Below are 17,941 nucleotides of genomic sequence, written 5' to 3'. Positions count from 1 at the left end.
AAATCACAGAAACTCTGCAGTATGATCATTAGAAAACAATCGCTAACACGTTGATAGTACTAAAACATAAAATATCTATGTCACACCATTTGTAGGGGAATCAAGCAGTCAACAATTATGCATCAGTAATTCCATAGCCTGACTGAAAATTAAATACAATTCTGTCTGCGGAAGAGTATAGTAATCATAATTGTCCAACATATGGTATGACTGATTTTACCTTTCAAAATATCCTCACATTCAGATTCAAAAACTCATTTAGTTCTGGCTCCTTTCTCTCTAGAAGATATCCATACAGACTGCTTGCCTGCATGAGACTTCGGTTTTCCTAAAAATATTGTTCGAGAGTCTTTATTTTTAAAAGATTTCAGCTTGCCATTAATTTGCGCAGAAGCAGTTAATTGCATGCCACTTCAAGTACCTAATGCATTTCAATGAAGATAAATTAATATACAATCCATGAGCAGAACTACTGCTAGACAGAGATCATGCAATGTCAACTCGTAAATAAAAAAGAAAACTTTTGTCTGGGTTACAGAAATGCCTGTTAGCACGAACTTTAACGTTGGGACATGGCCGTCCCAAATGTGAACATTCTGCAGATAGAATCCCACTGTTTCTAAATAACAGAACAATTACCATTTTCAGATAACTTTTATAACTATGAATTTAAGCTACTAAATTCTCTATGCTTGGCTACACTTTGCACATAAAGTCTAGTCTAATAGTTCTAGCTTTCTACATTAGGGCTTCTAAGATCTTAAGAGCTAGAAGAGTCTACTAATTTTAGGAATCTACTCCGTCTCGATCTTTCAAATGAGAGATTATTTATTTCACTCTGGTGGTTTCAGTGTGACATGCATACTAGTCCTCGTACTGAGTGAATTAAGGAACAACTCAAACGTTAAACTTCTCAAATCGTAGCGGTCGACTTTTGAAAACGTTTAACACAATTACCTGGTGAAAAATCCATCACAGATGCAAAAAATAAAATCATATGACAAAAAAAAAAGGTAAAATAAAATAAAATCTGCTGTGAAACAGAAATGCACTGGTACTATAATCATTGACCATAAAAAGGGACACTCACTGTACTCTTCTGGCCCAATGCAAATTGGTTCTTCATGAAAGCTACATAAAACTTAATGGTCTGATCCAGCAGCAGGTGATTAATTTAGCTTCCAAGACAGTGTAAAAAACTTAAAATAATTTGCATGGATGCATAAAAACCAACCATTTCATGAGGAACAAATCTGGGTCTGCAAAAACTTGACTGAATCTTCATACTCGCCGCTGTTCGTTTGCCACCGAGTAATTGATATTCTGGGGTTAACTAAGTGAGGGGTAGCAATGTACTTGCTCTAACTATACTAGCCTGCTCTAGTGCCTTCAATTACAATGTGCTGTGAGCATTGGTGTGTTAATCTACTGTATATACAGGAAAATATAACAGGTTATTAGGTCTTAGAGGCTCGTTCAGCAAAGCTGGTCTATGATTTTGTAAGTCAGAGCCTATAGTGACAGTATTCAGCAAGCAAGAGAGAGAGAGAGAGAGAGAGAGAGAGAGAGAGAGAGAGAGAGAGAGAGAGAGAGAGAGAGAGAGAGAGAGAGATGGAAAAAGAAAGAGAGAAGAGAGAAAAGAGAGAGAGAGAGAGAGAGAGAGAGAGAGAGAGAGAGAGAGAGAGAGAGAGAGAGAGAGAGAGAGAATCGCTGACTGAATGACTGCATGACTGAGGCGAAGTGAGGTTTGTGCTTTCCATTGTTAATTTACCTTAAATTCACTTTTTTGTGATTCAGGAACATGTAGAGGAGTAAATAGCCTCATGATTCTCTGAAGTGGAGAGAAAGCTGTAAACGTATTCTGTGGAGGTACAGAGAAGTAAGGTTAATCAAAATGAGGACAAAAATGAAAGGTGGATATGGCAAACTAAGCAAACGGGAAACAAAACAATGCGACTTAACAGAACCAACTGAAATGGTAATGATTCCGAGGGGAAAACTAAAGTCTCGATACTCCATTTTGGATGTTTAGGAGACCAGCTCTCGCTGGAAAGGTGGGAGGGACCTGAACTGTATATTTCTGACCAAAGGATCGTTTGCCAAATACAATACAATCCCAGCTGAAGTTCAAATAAAACTAAGTGGCCAAGACTTTACTCATTATTTTTATTTTGATAAATTCATAATACGAAGCTCTTGCTTTCAAAATATAAGATATATAAGATATACTTCACTAGAAGCTTTCAATTGCAATAAAGAGGGGCACACTTGCTGTGAAAAGACACAAAACCTTGTCAGGAACTTTTTAGTAATGATGCTTTAATATTAAACCTCATAAGTCATCACAATTTCCAACACATTACAATGCCTTGACTGAAGAGTAGCTGGGTAATACAATGGTCAATGTCCTTTGGTTATCTCTCATACCAATCTTTAAACGTTTTCTCTTGAATACATCATAGGATATAAAAAAATATTTTTTCTTGAATACAACTGGATTTGAAAATGTGATAAACAATATGTCCTCCTTTACATAGTTAAAAAGTCACAAGAATAAGTGTTACTGTTGTTTTTGAATAATTTTTCCATGCTGAAAATACTAAATCAATCATCCAAAACCCTGAGGAAAACAGAGTAAAATATTTCTTTCTCTTCAGTTTCACTTCTGGTTACATAAATCCTCCTAATATCGATCAACAGCAATTATTCCGTTCAACTGTAAATTAATAAGTTACAGTTGGGATTACCTTAAATTCCCACAGTTGCCTTTTGTAGATATTTAATGAAATACCCATAGTTTACAAATGACAGAGTATGGTAATGTTCTTCCGTGCAACTTCTCTTGCAGGTTAAAACCAAGGGAGTGGGCGACCAATCATCCTCATCTAGTAGATGCTTATGACAAAAGTAATAAGTGGAACGGGAAAATGAAAAGGGTACGGTACTGCCAACTGGCTAAAGGCCACTTTCAAAGTACAGGATGCTGGGGAATTTAGTTTTAGGATGAGCAATTATTTACCATAAAAGACCACTGAGCCATTTCTGTTCTAAGAAGGCTAACCAAAGGATTCTTTTAAAAGAGACATAAAAACTGGAGCATAGTAAAGTTCAAGAAGTTGGACAGCTAGGCAGGAAGATGACAATCCATCGAAAAGTAAAAAAAACTTGATGAGGAGGGCTATGCTGGCAATAAAAATGGAGGGGAGTTAAAACCAGATACATTCTAACGACAAATAGGAAAGATGACTGACTTCCCAGAAAACTTTTTTCAAGAAGAACCTTTTACACAGAAAGGAAGACTCCAGTAGAATGCTAGAAGCTGGAGATGGCACCCTGATAACAAATAATTTCATTGACAGCATAATTCCTATTTATTTAAGGAAAATTACTTGTACTAGAAAAATGTGAAAAAGCCTTAACAATATAATCACTTCAAGTAAGATTAAAAGGCAAATCATAAGAACTATACAAAAATATATCAGAAAAAATATTAAAAAAGAAACATCAAGGAAACTCATATATAAAAAGTACTCACGAGACTAACTATCTTTCTAAAAGGAATTAAAATAAACTTAATCTGTATGACAAATTAAATTTCAAAGATCCAAACATGAGAAATGTAATGATAGGCCTTATACCATACATAAAGCTTAGGGTATTTCTAAAACACCCAGTTGGTATTGTGCCAAAATACTACTGTAACTCCTACCAAAAGAATTCTGAAGAAAATCGTCCAACTTATGCACAAACCCAGACACTCTTAAGTAATAAAGCTGGTTACCATAACTTTTTTTATTCGCCAAATACCTACAATATCCAGATCAAAGTATCATTTTGGACTACAGAATAGCATCAGAAAACATTCACCCACAAAAACAAATGCATGAACAAAAAATAAATATTCCAAATAAAAAAAGGTCTACAAAAATATTTCAACTATGCAAAACCACAAGTCCCAATTCTCACAGCTTGTTTGTTGCCTGTCCATAGCAAAGTATCAACACATCACTCATATGAACTACTATGCCTTTCAAAATGTTATGTGACTCAAAACCTCAGTCATATTTGCTTTGCAGTAGTAATAAATGGTTTAGACAGTACTGCAAAACAAAAATATGCACAACTAGCATCATCTTATTCATACACAATAATTCTTCAATGGTTTTCTTATATTAAATCCCATTTTTGTTTATGAAATAAGGATTTCATATAATTTAGAAATACTGACATACTGTACATCAGTTTTTTAACAGGCAAACTTAGTACACCATAATGAGCTAATCAAATTATGCTTCAACCTCTAAAACTACTTTTAGAAAAAGAGTTCACAATACTTTCAACACTCTCATTTCACACAGGAACCAATACTAAATATTAAAAAACAGTACTTTACATGATAATCAACACTGTTGAATCCTTTTATCATCCTATATTTACAGTACATACATGGTAGGAGTATTGCTAGAAATATTATACATGTACTGTATGTACTGCACTCTAAAATAAGAAAAACATCTACTGTTATATTCAATTTCCATTTTTACCACCTTCATCACTTCTTCCTTGAGTACAAACCATGAGGTTGATCACCACAGAAATACAAAAACCTCTTGTTTAAATTACAGCAAACCAACACTCACACAAAGTTTGAGGCAAGTTGAAACAAAGGCCTTGCAAAGGAACTGCTGAAACACAGTTTGTTTGCCTTAAATGTACAGTTGTTTGTTTCATAAGTTAACAGTGTAGGGTACTCCTTGACAAAACTGCAGGATCTAACATGGAATGTTAAAAGGAAAAAAACTGACTGCACACTATTAACTGATCATTTTAAGATTTAAGCGTGGCTTTATAGACACAGTATCTAGCAATTACACCTAAAATCCTAAAGACGAATTTGTTTACTATGTGTTCAATACGGCTTCGTGTTATTCTGTGATTCCGAAGTCTCGGTGGCATCAAAATATTAACATTTCTCACAACATTCTGTTTTATGAAACTCTACGAACTTTATTTAAACATTGTCGGCCTTTCTTTTCAAGAGTTTCCTTTGCTTTATCTTTATTAAACTTTCTTGTGCAATTCATTATACTGTTATGTACGTATTCCATAAAACCTTTTGTTTGCAAATTCCTCACAATTTAGACTTATAAATCCTTCCTTGTCCTCTTAATCATGCGTATATGTACTGTATGTACATATACAGTACTGTACTGCTGATATTGAAAATTTAGAATACTACTCAGGAGCTGATAATATCAATCTTACTCATCTGCAAAAATTAAGACTTGCTGTTTCATTACTTCTGTCCTCCGTGTCAACAGCTCCTCAAAGCAGTTTCAAAACTTCCACTTTGCACAACTTCAGCTGGGTATTGTATTGCAACCCTTAACAGGAAGAAATTTCATTTGATGTTTCAGTACCTGATATATTTCTGCATCACCAATTCATTCTCTAAGAAGGAAAACGCAGAATCAAAGCAACAATTTATGGTATCTTCTACCGTTATTTTCCGTTCTTTAACGTGAAAAATGCCAATACAGTACCATGAGTTGTATGAGCATGTCCATGTTGCTGTAAATGTGAGTAGTCATGAGTGCACTAGGCATGAATACCAACATGCACATGCATGTGAGTTTATGCAGGTGTTATGTGGATGTGTACTTCCCCTCTTGCTCTCCTTATCTGCCTGTATCTCTCTGTCTCCAACTCTCTCAGCATCACAACCTTAAGTTTATGTGTAACGTATACCATTTACATTTATATATGTATAAGTATATACAAATGCACTCATACATACTGTATACAAATCTATCAGCGCATAACTGCAGTATATTGCATCTAAGCATATTTACTGTTCATACATACTTTGTACATATATATATACATAATAAATACATACAGCATACACATGAACCTATATAATTTTTGTACTGTATTATAAGATCACGTGTGTAGCGTATATTTCGGAGATATAACAGGAACTCAAAACCTAAATAGAAAATAAGCAAAATTTCTCAGATTTCAACTGGATATGCAAACAAATCCTGGAATTCTCGCATAAACTGCCAGCACAATATTACGTACCACATCCCTTAATCGATGGATCGAGAGCCTCTGGGGTAACAGTTTGTATATACTTAGAAAAAACTATCGTACTTTAAATATCTAATCATTTGCGATTATCTATTAAAACTAAATAGCGTATAATGATCTGATGATATTGACAAAGGTGGTGATGGTCTGCGTCCGATATTGTACATTTTGGTAAAATTCCCTCTCATTGCTACAGTGTCATAAAATGTTTTACAATTCAAGTTTAGAATTTCGATGCCAATCAATATCAGCATCTAAAAACAAAACTGCTGGTGTCTAAAAACAAATCACTTGTTCATTAAATTAAAAAAATACCAGCCTTTAAAAATACAGTAACTATTATATTCAAAGAACGAAATGTTTCCTCTGGATAATAATGAATGAGATATTTAAACATGTCCTAAATTTCTCCTGTTACTGAAATGACTTGAAAGACTTTGAAAATAGATTTACTTATGCATTGGAGTCCATTATATATTTCTGAAGAAATCAGATATGTCAAGCAAACCACAGCTGTTTTTATGCAGCATTAAACCACCTAAGCTTATCAAATATGACTGAAGAATAATGGCTATACAGTAATAATTCAATACTTAGACAACCATTCAGAACTCAGTTTTTAATTTAATAACTGGAAATGCCTTATGATTCAAGGAAAAAACCTGAATAAATTACAAAAATCATGACGAAAACTTTAAAATTTTCAATTTTCTATTACTAAACAAACTGTCCTTGAACATTCTTTTAGCAAAATACAAATCCTTCACATCATTAGAATTTCTATTCAACTGTTATTGTAACCCTGAATATAACCTAATCTATATTAAAAAAAAAAAAAAAAAGGGCCCAACAATTACAATCTCTGTATTATTTAACTGAAATACTCAAGAATAAATGATGGCATAAATAGAAATTCTATAAGTGCCAAATGTCCACCAAATATGCAATTAAATACCTTGTTTGTTATCACCAAACAGCAATTGATTTTGATGATGACTATACTGTACTTCCATTTTATGATGATGATGATGATGATGAGAGAGAGAGAGAGAGAGAGAGAGAGAGAGAGAGAGAGAGAGAGAGAGAGAGAGAGAGAGAGTTATAAGGACATGGACCTTAACAGAAAATTTTGCATTCTATTCCCAACAAGAGACGAACGACTGGAATTAAGTGGAATAATTGTTTTAGGTGATTATCACCAACACAGTGCAGGTCTTGGAATGGTACAAAACTCTTTGCCTTAAGTTATTAATCAGATCACCAAGTTGAAACTCATTTTTTACACGAGTGGCTTGAAGGACAATAACCTAGTAACCTAATCTAGTAAATGAATTTCTTAAAACACAAATTAAAAATACTAGCGGTGCTAACAAAATTTCAAGGGATTTGTCTACAAAAGAATCTGCATTCTCTGTTGACTGAAATTAGGAGCCGCCGAGCAACCAAAATTGTAAACAAATCCTTGTTAAGGAACTACTAAATTTCAGGTGAGATTGTGAATCACAGAATGTCAAAAATAAAACTGTCTGTGCAGAAAAGGACAGCCTAAAACCATAACTGATGAATGGAAAGGCTGCCAAGCTCATGTTGTTGGCGAGTATGAATTGGCGAGTGTGAATTAATGCACCTAGAAGCTACAAACACAAAAAACTTTAAGATTCATCAGAAAAACACAGAAGAGGAAAAGTTAAAATCACAGACCACTGAGCTGATTAACAGCTCTCCTAGGGCAATGAGAGCAACTGACAGATGGCAGCAAGCCAATCATTCCTACCCCTTCTCTATTCTCTAATGACCGGGTATCTTCGGCCTCCAGTTCACTCCCACTGCGAGTGGATATTAATTTTTACACATATACTGTGTAATGCATATTTAGCTACATTTGAATTAATCCTTCATGACTATGTACAGCTTAGGTGTGCAAAGACTTTTAGTCTACAATATGAGGACCCTGAACTGTGCTACCCTCAGGTTTGAATTTAAAGTTTGTAATGACTTCCATTTAAATGCTGGGTACTTAGTGAAAGTGCTAAAACTGAATTGTTGAAGTGAGTACAGGAACAGCATGCTCACAAAAAAAAAGGGTTAATTTTTGTCACAGAGGAACTGGTCCAAGGAAAAATCTAAATTTCAGTCTCCACAGAAATTTACAGAATAGTAACAGCCTCTTGTGGTTTCAAGATTCAGTCTGTTAAATTATGACCGTAACCTACGAAATGGACTGCATTTAAAATACTGGGTTCTAAGATCATGCATGCCTCCATCATGTCATATAAAAATGTGTTCCTTGAAAAGGTGGTCAAATGCGACGAGAGAACTTTGATAAGCAGCAGAGTGGAATTCTGATATGCATTTGTGGTTTAACAAGGCATTTTGATGTTACTGCAAGGCTGTGCTAAGGGACAGAAACTGGAACACAATCCTCACCTGCACGGATGGGATGGCACTCTCAAGAGACTTAAAAATAAAGACAATAAGGATGAAAATGTCACTGAGAGGGAAGAACACGAAGGTAATATAATTCTGAGTGGAGAAGGCCCTGTTCAAGTCAAATTACATTTTGGGGTTCAGTGGGATAAGGGGAGCTAAATTTATTAAAATGAAAAGTTGTGACAAGTACTGAAAATGCTGGAAACTTCTGGCAATGAATATGAAACCCTTCCTAGCCTCTTCTGTCAAGATTTAACCAGGATGTGTCGCAGTCCTCCATAAATTACGATATAGCTGATAAGGTGTATGCATTTTACTTACATAATGGACTCACTATATGACAACAACAAAGATTATGAATGAAACCATATAAATGGTCTGGGTTAATTCAAGTCTATCACTCTTATACTTGTCCTATTGACACAAACAACCCATATACAGTCGACCCCCAGGATTTGCAAGGGATAGGGACCGCAACCCCCCACAAATAGCTAAAATCCACTAATACTTGACACCCCTCTAAAAACGCTTACAACTGCCTATTTTGATAGTTCAAACACGGAAAACCCCTCTAAAAATGGTTATACCTGCCCATTTTAATAGTTTTAACATGAAAAATGTATTTAGTCAAGAAAACAATAAGAAAATGCAGTAATTAGTGAACATTTCTCTATGAAAAATTCTGAGAATAGGCAGGGTTTGGCGAAGAGGTGGGGGTCGACTGTACACATAAAAATAACTTGTCAGTACTTAAAGTTTGGTATAACTTAGAAGGGATCATAATTAAGTAAAAAAAAATGTACAACAAAACAAAAGGCATAAAAAAACTTCAATGCTATTCTCATACTACTCCTGTTTTTCTAATAAATAAAAAATTTAATCAAGGAAAACTTTACAATATGTGTATGTGTAAATCTGGTACCTGTACTAAAAGGAGACAAAAAGAAACACCACGAGAATTAAGAGTTTTAACTCAGTGGCCTGGTTAAACAACTTACTAATAAAATACGCCAACGAAAGGTATCTCAATTTGCACAGAAACGAATTGGGCCTTTAAACGCAACTGTATTTGACTTAACCTACTGACAGCAGCCAAAGTATATTGCCAAGTTACAACCCAATTCTCTGCCATTTCCAAAGGATAAAAACTACCAGTGTCAAATTATAAATGTAGATTTGAAAATAATAGCCAACAACTACGTTCTATGTTGTGACGACTGTTCTATTCCCTTGATCGATCAAATATTCTTTAAAAAGCACCTTGGCTCTTGGTATATCCAGCGAGTACCTGTTCCTTTACCTATCCTACCACAAAATCGAAGGATTCTTACCAAATTTATTATACCTAAATACTGGAATATATCAACGTCACATAATCATACTATAAAATTCTCGAGCAAAATAAGCTCAAACATAAAAGTAAGCACTTTGGCGATTATACTTTATTGGCTGGGGATAAAGAAAAGAGAGCAATAGCATAATGAATCTGAATGGCAAAGAAGCAAAAGAAAATTTAATTAAGTCAAGAGCTGCTAGATGCAATGTAACGAAGACAGATGGACAGAAAGATGGAGAGGAAGAAAAAGATGGAATAAATGACAATGACCTGCAAAGATTAATCTTTCGTACAAATGATCATTACAACTGAACCAGCTCTTATGGCGGAAGTCTTGGTATTAATCACTCTGAAACACATGTCCTTTATGCCATGAAGGGCAAGATAAGGCATTGGCCTTGGTTACATATCCTAAAATCTTCCCAAACTGATTTTATTGTCATTACACTTAAACCATTAGGTACTGTGAATAAAAATGAGTCTGCTTTCATTCCCTCCAAGAATGGTTCACGTATAGTACATAGATTAACGAGAGACATTCAATAAACAGATTAAGGAAGATAATAAAAGGATGTGCCATTGCATGTAGACGATTTGTTTTCTTCACTTTGATACTATTTATACCTACCTCTACCGGAAACACATTATCAGATGGGTAAAGATTCAGTTCAGCACACTACTGCTACCTATTGTACCTAACTGGAAAATGAAAGTCTGACTCATACAGAATTCAGACAGCCAATACCCCAGCATTCCCTTGGTAAAGATGCAATAAAAAGATACAAAACTTCTACTGAGCATGCACATGAGAGTACAAACATACGGCATATACAGTATTTACGTGTGGCTATCAAGACTTCAAATTCATCACAGCATGGTAAATCAGCAATGTCACCCTTAACTTCTAGGAAATGCTAACAAAAAGGATATTCACCACTAAAACCTCACATTCCCTATGTAGTTGAAAGCACATTCCGAGGGGGTAAAGTGGAGTTAATCAACAGATAAGTCTAAGGGAGAGAAATAGGGCATTTTGCTTTATCACAACATCAGTTCATCTGGCTTTTTTGGTATGTAATAGTTTGCTGTACTCTGAAGGTTTACAAAGACATGCATAAGTGTGTATAAATATTCAGCAGTTAAAAGTATGAATATGACAGTGACTGTTGTGCTTATTTTTGTTGCAGCTAAATCATGAAAACATCTGTGTATTGTATGTATATACTGTAATCCTAACAAGTAATGTCTCCATTAAAAAGAAAACAGCAGTCACTGATGCATTCATCTTTTCATTGTTGAATCAAACTACTACCTAAAACTCATCTAATATTCAGGATTAGGTTTAGCAACTTTCTTGCATAAGCACTTGTACCCAGAAATGCCTACTGAGGCCAAAAAGGGCTGTTGCAGTAACAGAACTGGATTGCAGTAGTACTTTTCATTGTTAGTTATTTTGCTGATTTTGGCCATCAAGTATTTTTTTTCTCTTTGGTGTCTGCCCCTATTTGTATGTGTTGTGAAGAAACTAGGGCCCTAGGCTTTTTGTTTCGTTCAGCTGTTGCTCATCTTTTAACATCGCTTCCCCTGGGGAAATACTTCTCAGATATTTTCAATATTCCCTGGTCCTATAGGATGTTAAACTATACCCACAGAACTTTTTTTCATAAATGCCACTTCAGCCGGTAGTAATTTGAACTCCCGAGCAGCAGGCTTCATATAAAACTGCAACAGGAGGAAGACAGGAGCTTTCAGAAATGCCTAAAGCTAACTAGGGCCAGGGACAGGGATTTGACGAGCCCAACAGACAAGGATTTTACCAGAAAACTGACCATCGTCGACTCTGATGATTTTTTTTGTTAAATTATGGCTCAACTTTTTTGTTTCATGGCCTGAAATGGTTAATGTGTTTTATGTCTTAGACCAAGAGCTAATATAACTTGATAACTTTTTTGTACCGTCATCATCTCCCTCCACGTATTTGTTCTGACATTACAATGATGCAGTCGATTTAAAATTCATATCTTCTCTCTCTCTCTCTCTCTTTTCCTTATTATCTTTGTTACTACTCATAAATAAAGGATTCTCTCTCTCTCTCTCTCTCTCTCTCTCATTATTTTGTAGCAAATGAGAGGGCAATTCTGCATCCAAGTGCTTATCACATGGAAACTGACTGATGTTTCGCAATTTATAATTATTGTACGTGTATGTATGTACATGTACTGGCTATCCCTACAGTTAATCCCTGCATAGATGTCTGGGCTTCTGGGGAAAACAGTCATACAAATGTACACATACACACACACACATACATCACAGAAAACATGTGGAAAATAAAATTTCACAAAGAATATTCCTAAGGAGCAGCTGGTGCCATCATTTAAATTTCCACCCAGACAAACATCTGCCTCTCACGCTTAGACCCAAAATCATGCAAAATCTTTATCAACATATCAGAAACACATTTCTCATAACAAAGAAAATCTGACCCATTCATATGTGCCTCCTATCTGTCCTTTCACTAAGAAACAATTACCAGGTGAGTCTTATTTAACACTACAGACCAACACTTGACAGTCTTATCGTAACAAAATCATTATTAATAGGATGGGCAGTCTATTTATACAAACACTGCCAGTCTTAGAACTGGAGCATTGCAATGAACTTTCTGTGAAACAAGAGCTCTAATATATGAAATTAAATTTTGCTTAATTGTATGGCTATGACCCTTTGACAAAATCTGAGAACTACTTTCCTCTGAATACTTTCCTTGACACATAATCCCAGATACGAGAGCCCTTGGTTACGAATAAATTTAAATACATTGGTAATTAACAGATGCAACGCACGTATTCTTATGATTATTTAAGCACTAATACATTATTGAATATTCATTATACACAGAACAGGGTGTTATTCATAAATGCCACACAGTATACTGTATTAGTAACTTAGGCTAAAGAAGTACTGTACCTGGAAAAAAAATTCACTTGAGAACAATAACCAAATTAGTAAAAAGAAAAAAATAATGCATTTGGTCAACATAAAGACAACTGGAAACAAGGCATGCAATATTTTAAGGTGTACTGTCTCTGATAATGAGGGACCAAAGAAAAGAAAAAAGTCAAAAAAGAGGGTGAATTGGACATGGTATCACAAGCATAACAAACATAAAAAGCTCTCAAGGATATGGAACCAGGCTGTGTCCACGTATGACAAATCTCAATACTGTGCAGTTTGTTTACGATACTGAAAAAACTTACTTTCTTGGAAATCTACATGGGAAATGTGTAAAAATGAGTAATGTTCAAGAAACCTGGACAAAAGGTTCACAAGGAAAAGTATCAGTAAAAGAAAGAAAAAGATTTTGCTGCACACACAACAATGTCAAAACCACTTTTTAAACAAGCTTGGTCACACCTATCAAAAGATGGAAAACTAAGTATTTTCTCTGAAAGCATACAGAAATGAGTTTTTTTTTTAATGAAGAGAACAGCGACAAACTCTTTGTTACCCAAGAAATCAGAAGTCCTGATTAAAAAATGCTAGGAAGACAGTATGAGGGTGAATTCCACTAGCATTTTCTTTGTTAGTTCTAAACCAAAGTTCAATTCCTCAAAAGTTTTACTGAGTCAAAGTCATGATATACAACACTCCGTTATACGAGTTAGCTATGAAAAGAACTTAAATTTCTTAACAATAATAATATTACAGTAAGATACAGAAAGTACTTCTAGGAAAATAAGGTCTACTTTCGTCTTTTAAAAGTTAGTAAAAAATTATTAAAGTGTATAATTCTTTTTATGAGGAAATAAGATAAAATTCTTGATATGTATTGAAAATGAAGTTTGTCCTGGAAGAAGTACAAGTTTTGTAAAAACCCTTATAAAGCATCTTAAATATTGTACAGTACACTCTTTCTGATATAAGTAAATCTACCAAAGAAAATACAGGATCATATGTCGAACTAGAACAGTATATCTTATGACACAAATTCTACAGTTATCATACAGTAATACTGTACATTCATATCAGATGAGCATAATAAATTCACAGTAATGACTTTTCAAATCAAAGCAAGTCTGTAATGCTGTATAAGTCTGAATATAACAATACATGACAAACACGATGTCTGGTTCTTTAAAAGTTTACGAGATAGTATAATAGACTACTGTACAGGTAATGAGGTTAAGAAACAACTTTTGAGCTAATGCTGTCGTAAGTCAATTCAAGACACCAATTACTTTGGAAAGTAAAAAAATTTTGGCCATGTTAATTGTCTTTTAACCATGAAGTTGAATGTTGTGGCCAATGTTCAATTACACATTAAATTTTTTCCCATTACGTACCAATTCAACATTCAACAAAACACTTTCAAGTTGTTCAGTCATCACAAAACCTATGAAAGGAATTCCCTGATCATTTTTAAAGATTCCAATACGTACATTCTTCTTAAAAATTACTGTAGCTTTTAATAAATACTAATTATGGTTGAATAATAAACAAAACATTATAAATTTCTTAAGAGGAAACATATATTCCAGGTTAATTCAGTAAACCTCTATTGTATTTTCTTGCAAGACACTGTCATCGTAAACGTGAAACTTGTTTAAATCATACAGTACAGAAACTGCATTACAGATTCTGCTACACTGTATGAAATATAAAAAAGACTAAGAATTTGTAGCACAAAAAAGAATGAAAATAGGAAGATCTGCTTTACATATTTAGGAAAAAAATGAATTAGAGTAAAAAATATATATGATAATGCATCTTTTTAACTGCAGGAAAGCATCTTCCATAATTACCCCCGATGAAATGAATAAATGATTAAAATATGCATATATACACAGCATATATAAACACATACACACACACACACAAATGTTGCTACACCTCTTGAAAAATGATTTTTCCCTCATACAGTAATCAATTTTCCTACCAAAAATCCAATCTTCTCTGAACACTTCAACAGTCGATGGCATTTTTTTTAATTCACAATTATACTGTACAATATTGTGGTATCTAGTCAGGCTAATAATATCTACAAGGAAGTACACTGTAGGTTATTACTATATTATATTACTTTCATTTCTTTTTCATTATGCAATTTTTCATTATGTGGCATCTAATTTTATTAAAGCTTAATTATATATTTTACTTTCATTTCTTTTTCATTATGCAATTTTATTAATCTTAAATATATTTTAGTTCTTTTCACTGTGATTTCATTATGTACCTTTTCTAATCTTTACATAATTCAAAATACATTACACATAGGTACAATTTTGCAGTGCAAATGACCTGTAAATACTTGTGTTGACTGGGAGAGGCTCAAGAAGTCTGCCATTGTTTCCTTCTTATCTTCTGTTCATGTCATCTCTTATTTTCAATTCAATTTATTTTTACATTCTTTTACATTTTTCTGTTTCTGTTCATAATGTCTGTCTACTTTACTGTATAATACCTCTTCTTTAATATTTATGTGTACTTCTACATAAGTGCTCTAGAGTGTATGATGGGCTCTTTTATGCCTCATTCTATGCCATTTTTAAGTAGCTAAGAAAGTATTCCCAATCAACTCACATATAAACCATTCAATATTCATCTCTTCACTTAATCGTCTATTCTCGAGGAAACTAACCCAATCGTATAGCAACTGTTGCCTGTGTGTGTGTGAATATGCGCTAGTGTTATGGCATTACGATTACACGATCTACGACCATCTCAGCACACGATTTATCATACAGTTGGATGCAGCCATGGTTCGATGGAAAGGTAGGGAGGAGGACATCAAAAGCTACAGGAAACAGCAACATTCCAGTTACAGAAGAGTTTATTTGCTATTTCTGTAAACACAAACACAATATAAACAATGGGAGAAAATCATTAGAACGATATATTTTTGGAGTGCAGATTCTTTGCATTCTCAGAAGTGTCCCTTTCCCTAAGCATACCCTGGCTAATCATACTGTCACTTGACATGTTTCAATCCAACGCTAACCTCCTTGTTCATACAGAAATTCTACCTAGTCAGTTAACTGTCATGATAGGCGACTTAGCCCGTTAATTCACTCGATGTACCATCGTAGGATGTCACCTGTATGCAAAAGATTTCAGACAGTTGATGTTACGTCTCAAAAAACAAAAATAACTCATATGAAATTAATCAATACAGTTACCATGGTCACATATGCCTTACCTATCCACAAGTCCATTTCAGAATTAAAAAAAGATGTTCTAGACAAGTACATGCAAACAAAATAAGACAGGTGAAATGAAGACTTTTGTACATGCAAACAAAATAAGACAGGTGAAAGAGAAGAGAGAGAGAGAGAGAGAGAGAGAGAGAGAGAGAGAGAGAGAGAGAGAGAGAGAGAGAGAGAGAGAGAGAGAGAGAGAGAGAGAGAGAGAGAGAGAGAGAGAGAGAGAGAGAGAGAGAGAGAGAGAGAGAGAGAGGGGGCATTCCATATTCTTACCAAAATTTTTTGTAAGAGAGAGTGAGAGAGTCAGAGAGAAAGAGCATTCCTTTTCTTACCAATAAATTTGATTTTGTAAGTCCAGTCTCACACCAATGGGAAGAATAATAAAGTGAAACATAAGTTCTGCGTCAGGTTTTCCACTGATCTGAGTCTGACCTACTTCAGGTGTCAATAAAAGGGGTAAAATTTTAAAAGTGGAACTGTGTTCTTTACTGCTTGGTAGAGAGTGGCCCAGACCTACATGATGCAGTTTCATTCAAGCTAATGTACACTACTTCAGAGCATTATAAAAATACATGTCACTGTTTTTCATACATATATATACATAAATTACAAACTAAAAAACCATTCAAGTTCAGTATTCACAATCCGTACACTATTTACGTGTACATACACATCTGTACGTTTTATGATAATCTAGTCACTTTTCCCCACTGAAAAACTTTTCTCAGATTTTGCACTGTGACAGATTCTAAGAGATATACTGATTCTTCAATAGGTCTGGGCTAGGCTATAAAATCTGTATTGACAAATGTAGCCAATAAATAACAAGTGAAAAATACAGGAAGCAAAGCAGCAAATGACTAAAGTACAAGATCTCAAATTCTGTAGAAGCAAAAGACAGCAAACTGAACTACACTGTGTGGAATCACAGAAAAAGAGCAAAAATTGTGCAAAAAATGTACGAGCGAGAGAGGGCGAAATGATGAGGATGAAAGAGAAAGAAGAACTGACAGAGACAGAATCACTGCAAGAGAGAGAGAGAGAGAGAGAGAGAGAGAAAGAGTGAGCGAGTGAGAAAAAGAGAAAGGAGAATGGATCGCAGTACGTACTGATGAGGCACCTTGCAACTAATAAAAAGCAAGCAGAGTTGAAACTAGCAGGTGAGTCACCCCTTTCCCGAATCTCCATCTCCACAGTCACAGAAAACGACGAATTTATGTCGACTCGGGGAGATTAAAGAGTCTCAAAGGGGGATTTGAAAAAAGTCACAGAGGACAACATTTCTCCATCAGACACAGAAATGCAGATTAAAAAGAGACTGAAAATATCTTTCTTTTTAAAATGTGTATGTGATCGAGCTCACGGGGTGGGTATCAACATACCTGATATCTTACTTCCCGCTCATTCGCTTGTCTAGCCTTCCTCTGCAAAGAACAAAAAGAAAAGATCTGATGGCATCGGACGTAGCTATGGGACCCTCGTCAACGGGACTCCCTAATCTTTTTTTCTCACTTTCTCTCTCTCGGTTAAGCTGAACCATCATCCCTTTTCTCTTTCTTTTTAAATTTTACTCCCTTGAAACCACTGCAATTTCTCTTTTTAAAAGTACGATGCTACGCTCTTGATCACAAAGCTGGAGGTAAGCAACTGAAATCATGAAAGCATAAATGTAACCCAAGAATGAATTATATATGCAATGAAAAGCTTTCAAACATCAGCGAATATACTTCCTTCAACAAACTTTCAATCTCTTACATGTGCTGGAAATGGCAAATTAACAATTAATGATCCTTAATTATCTTTAGTCGGTGCTACTTTGGCTTGTTATCTACCCGTCGCCTCCGAGCTGCTAGTACTAAACACGGCGGAAGCTCAATGG

The 17,941-nt window shown here is 34.7% G+C and overlaps 1 protein-coding gene across 24 annotated transcripts in view; it reads right to left on the bottom strand.

Moving 5' to 3' along the window:
* Positions 1 to 17,941, bottom strand: part of LOC136852943 (transient receptor potential-gamma protein-like) — a 698,042-nt gene that overhangs the window by 17,171 nt on the left and 662,930 nt on the right. For 12 of the 24 annotated variants that reach the window (XM_067127957.1, XM_067127949.1, XM_067127953.1 and 9 more), the window contains one exon: positions 1,772 to 1,861. The exons of 6 other annotated variants lie outside the window; for them this stretch is intronic. In XM_067127957.1, the coding sequence (XP_066984058.1) occupies positions 1,772 to 1,861 (90 nt within the window). Of the gene's footprint in view, positions 1 to 1,771; positions 1,862 to 17,444; positions 17,487 to 17,941 lie in introns of all 24 variants that reach the window. 6 more of the 24 variants (XR_010857276.1, XM_067127956.1, XM_067127959.1 and 3 more) reach the window with 1 other exon arrangement.

Source organism: Macrobrachium rosenbergii, chromosome 26, assembly GCF_040412425.1.
Source record: "Macrobrachium rosenbergii isolate ZJJX-2024 chromosome 26, ASM4041242v1, whole genome shotgun sequence".
NCBI lineage: Eukaryota > Metazoa > Arthropoda > Malacostraca > Decapoda > Palaemonidae > Macrobrachium > Macrobrachium rosenbergii.
The sequence above is the reverse complement of the archived record's forward strand: the minus strand, read 5'-3'. Positions and strand labels throughout refer to the sequence as shown.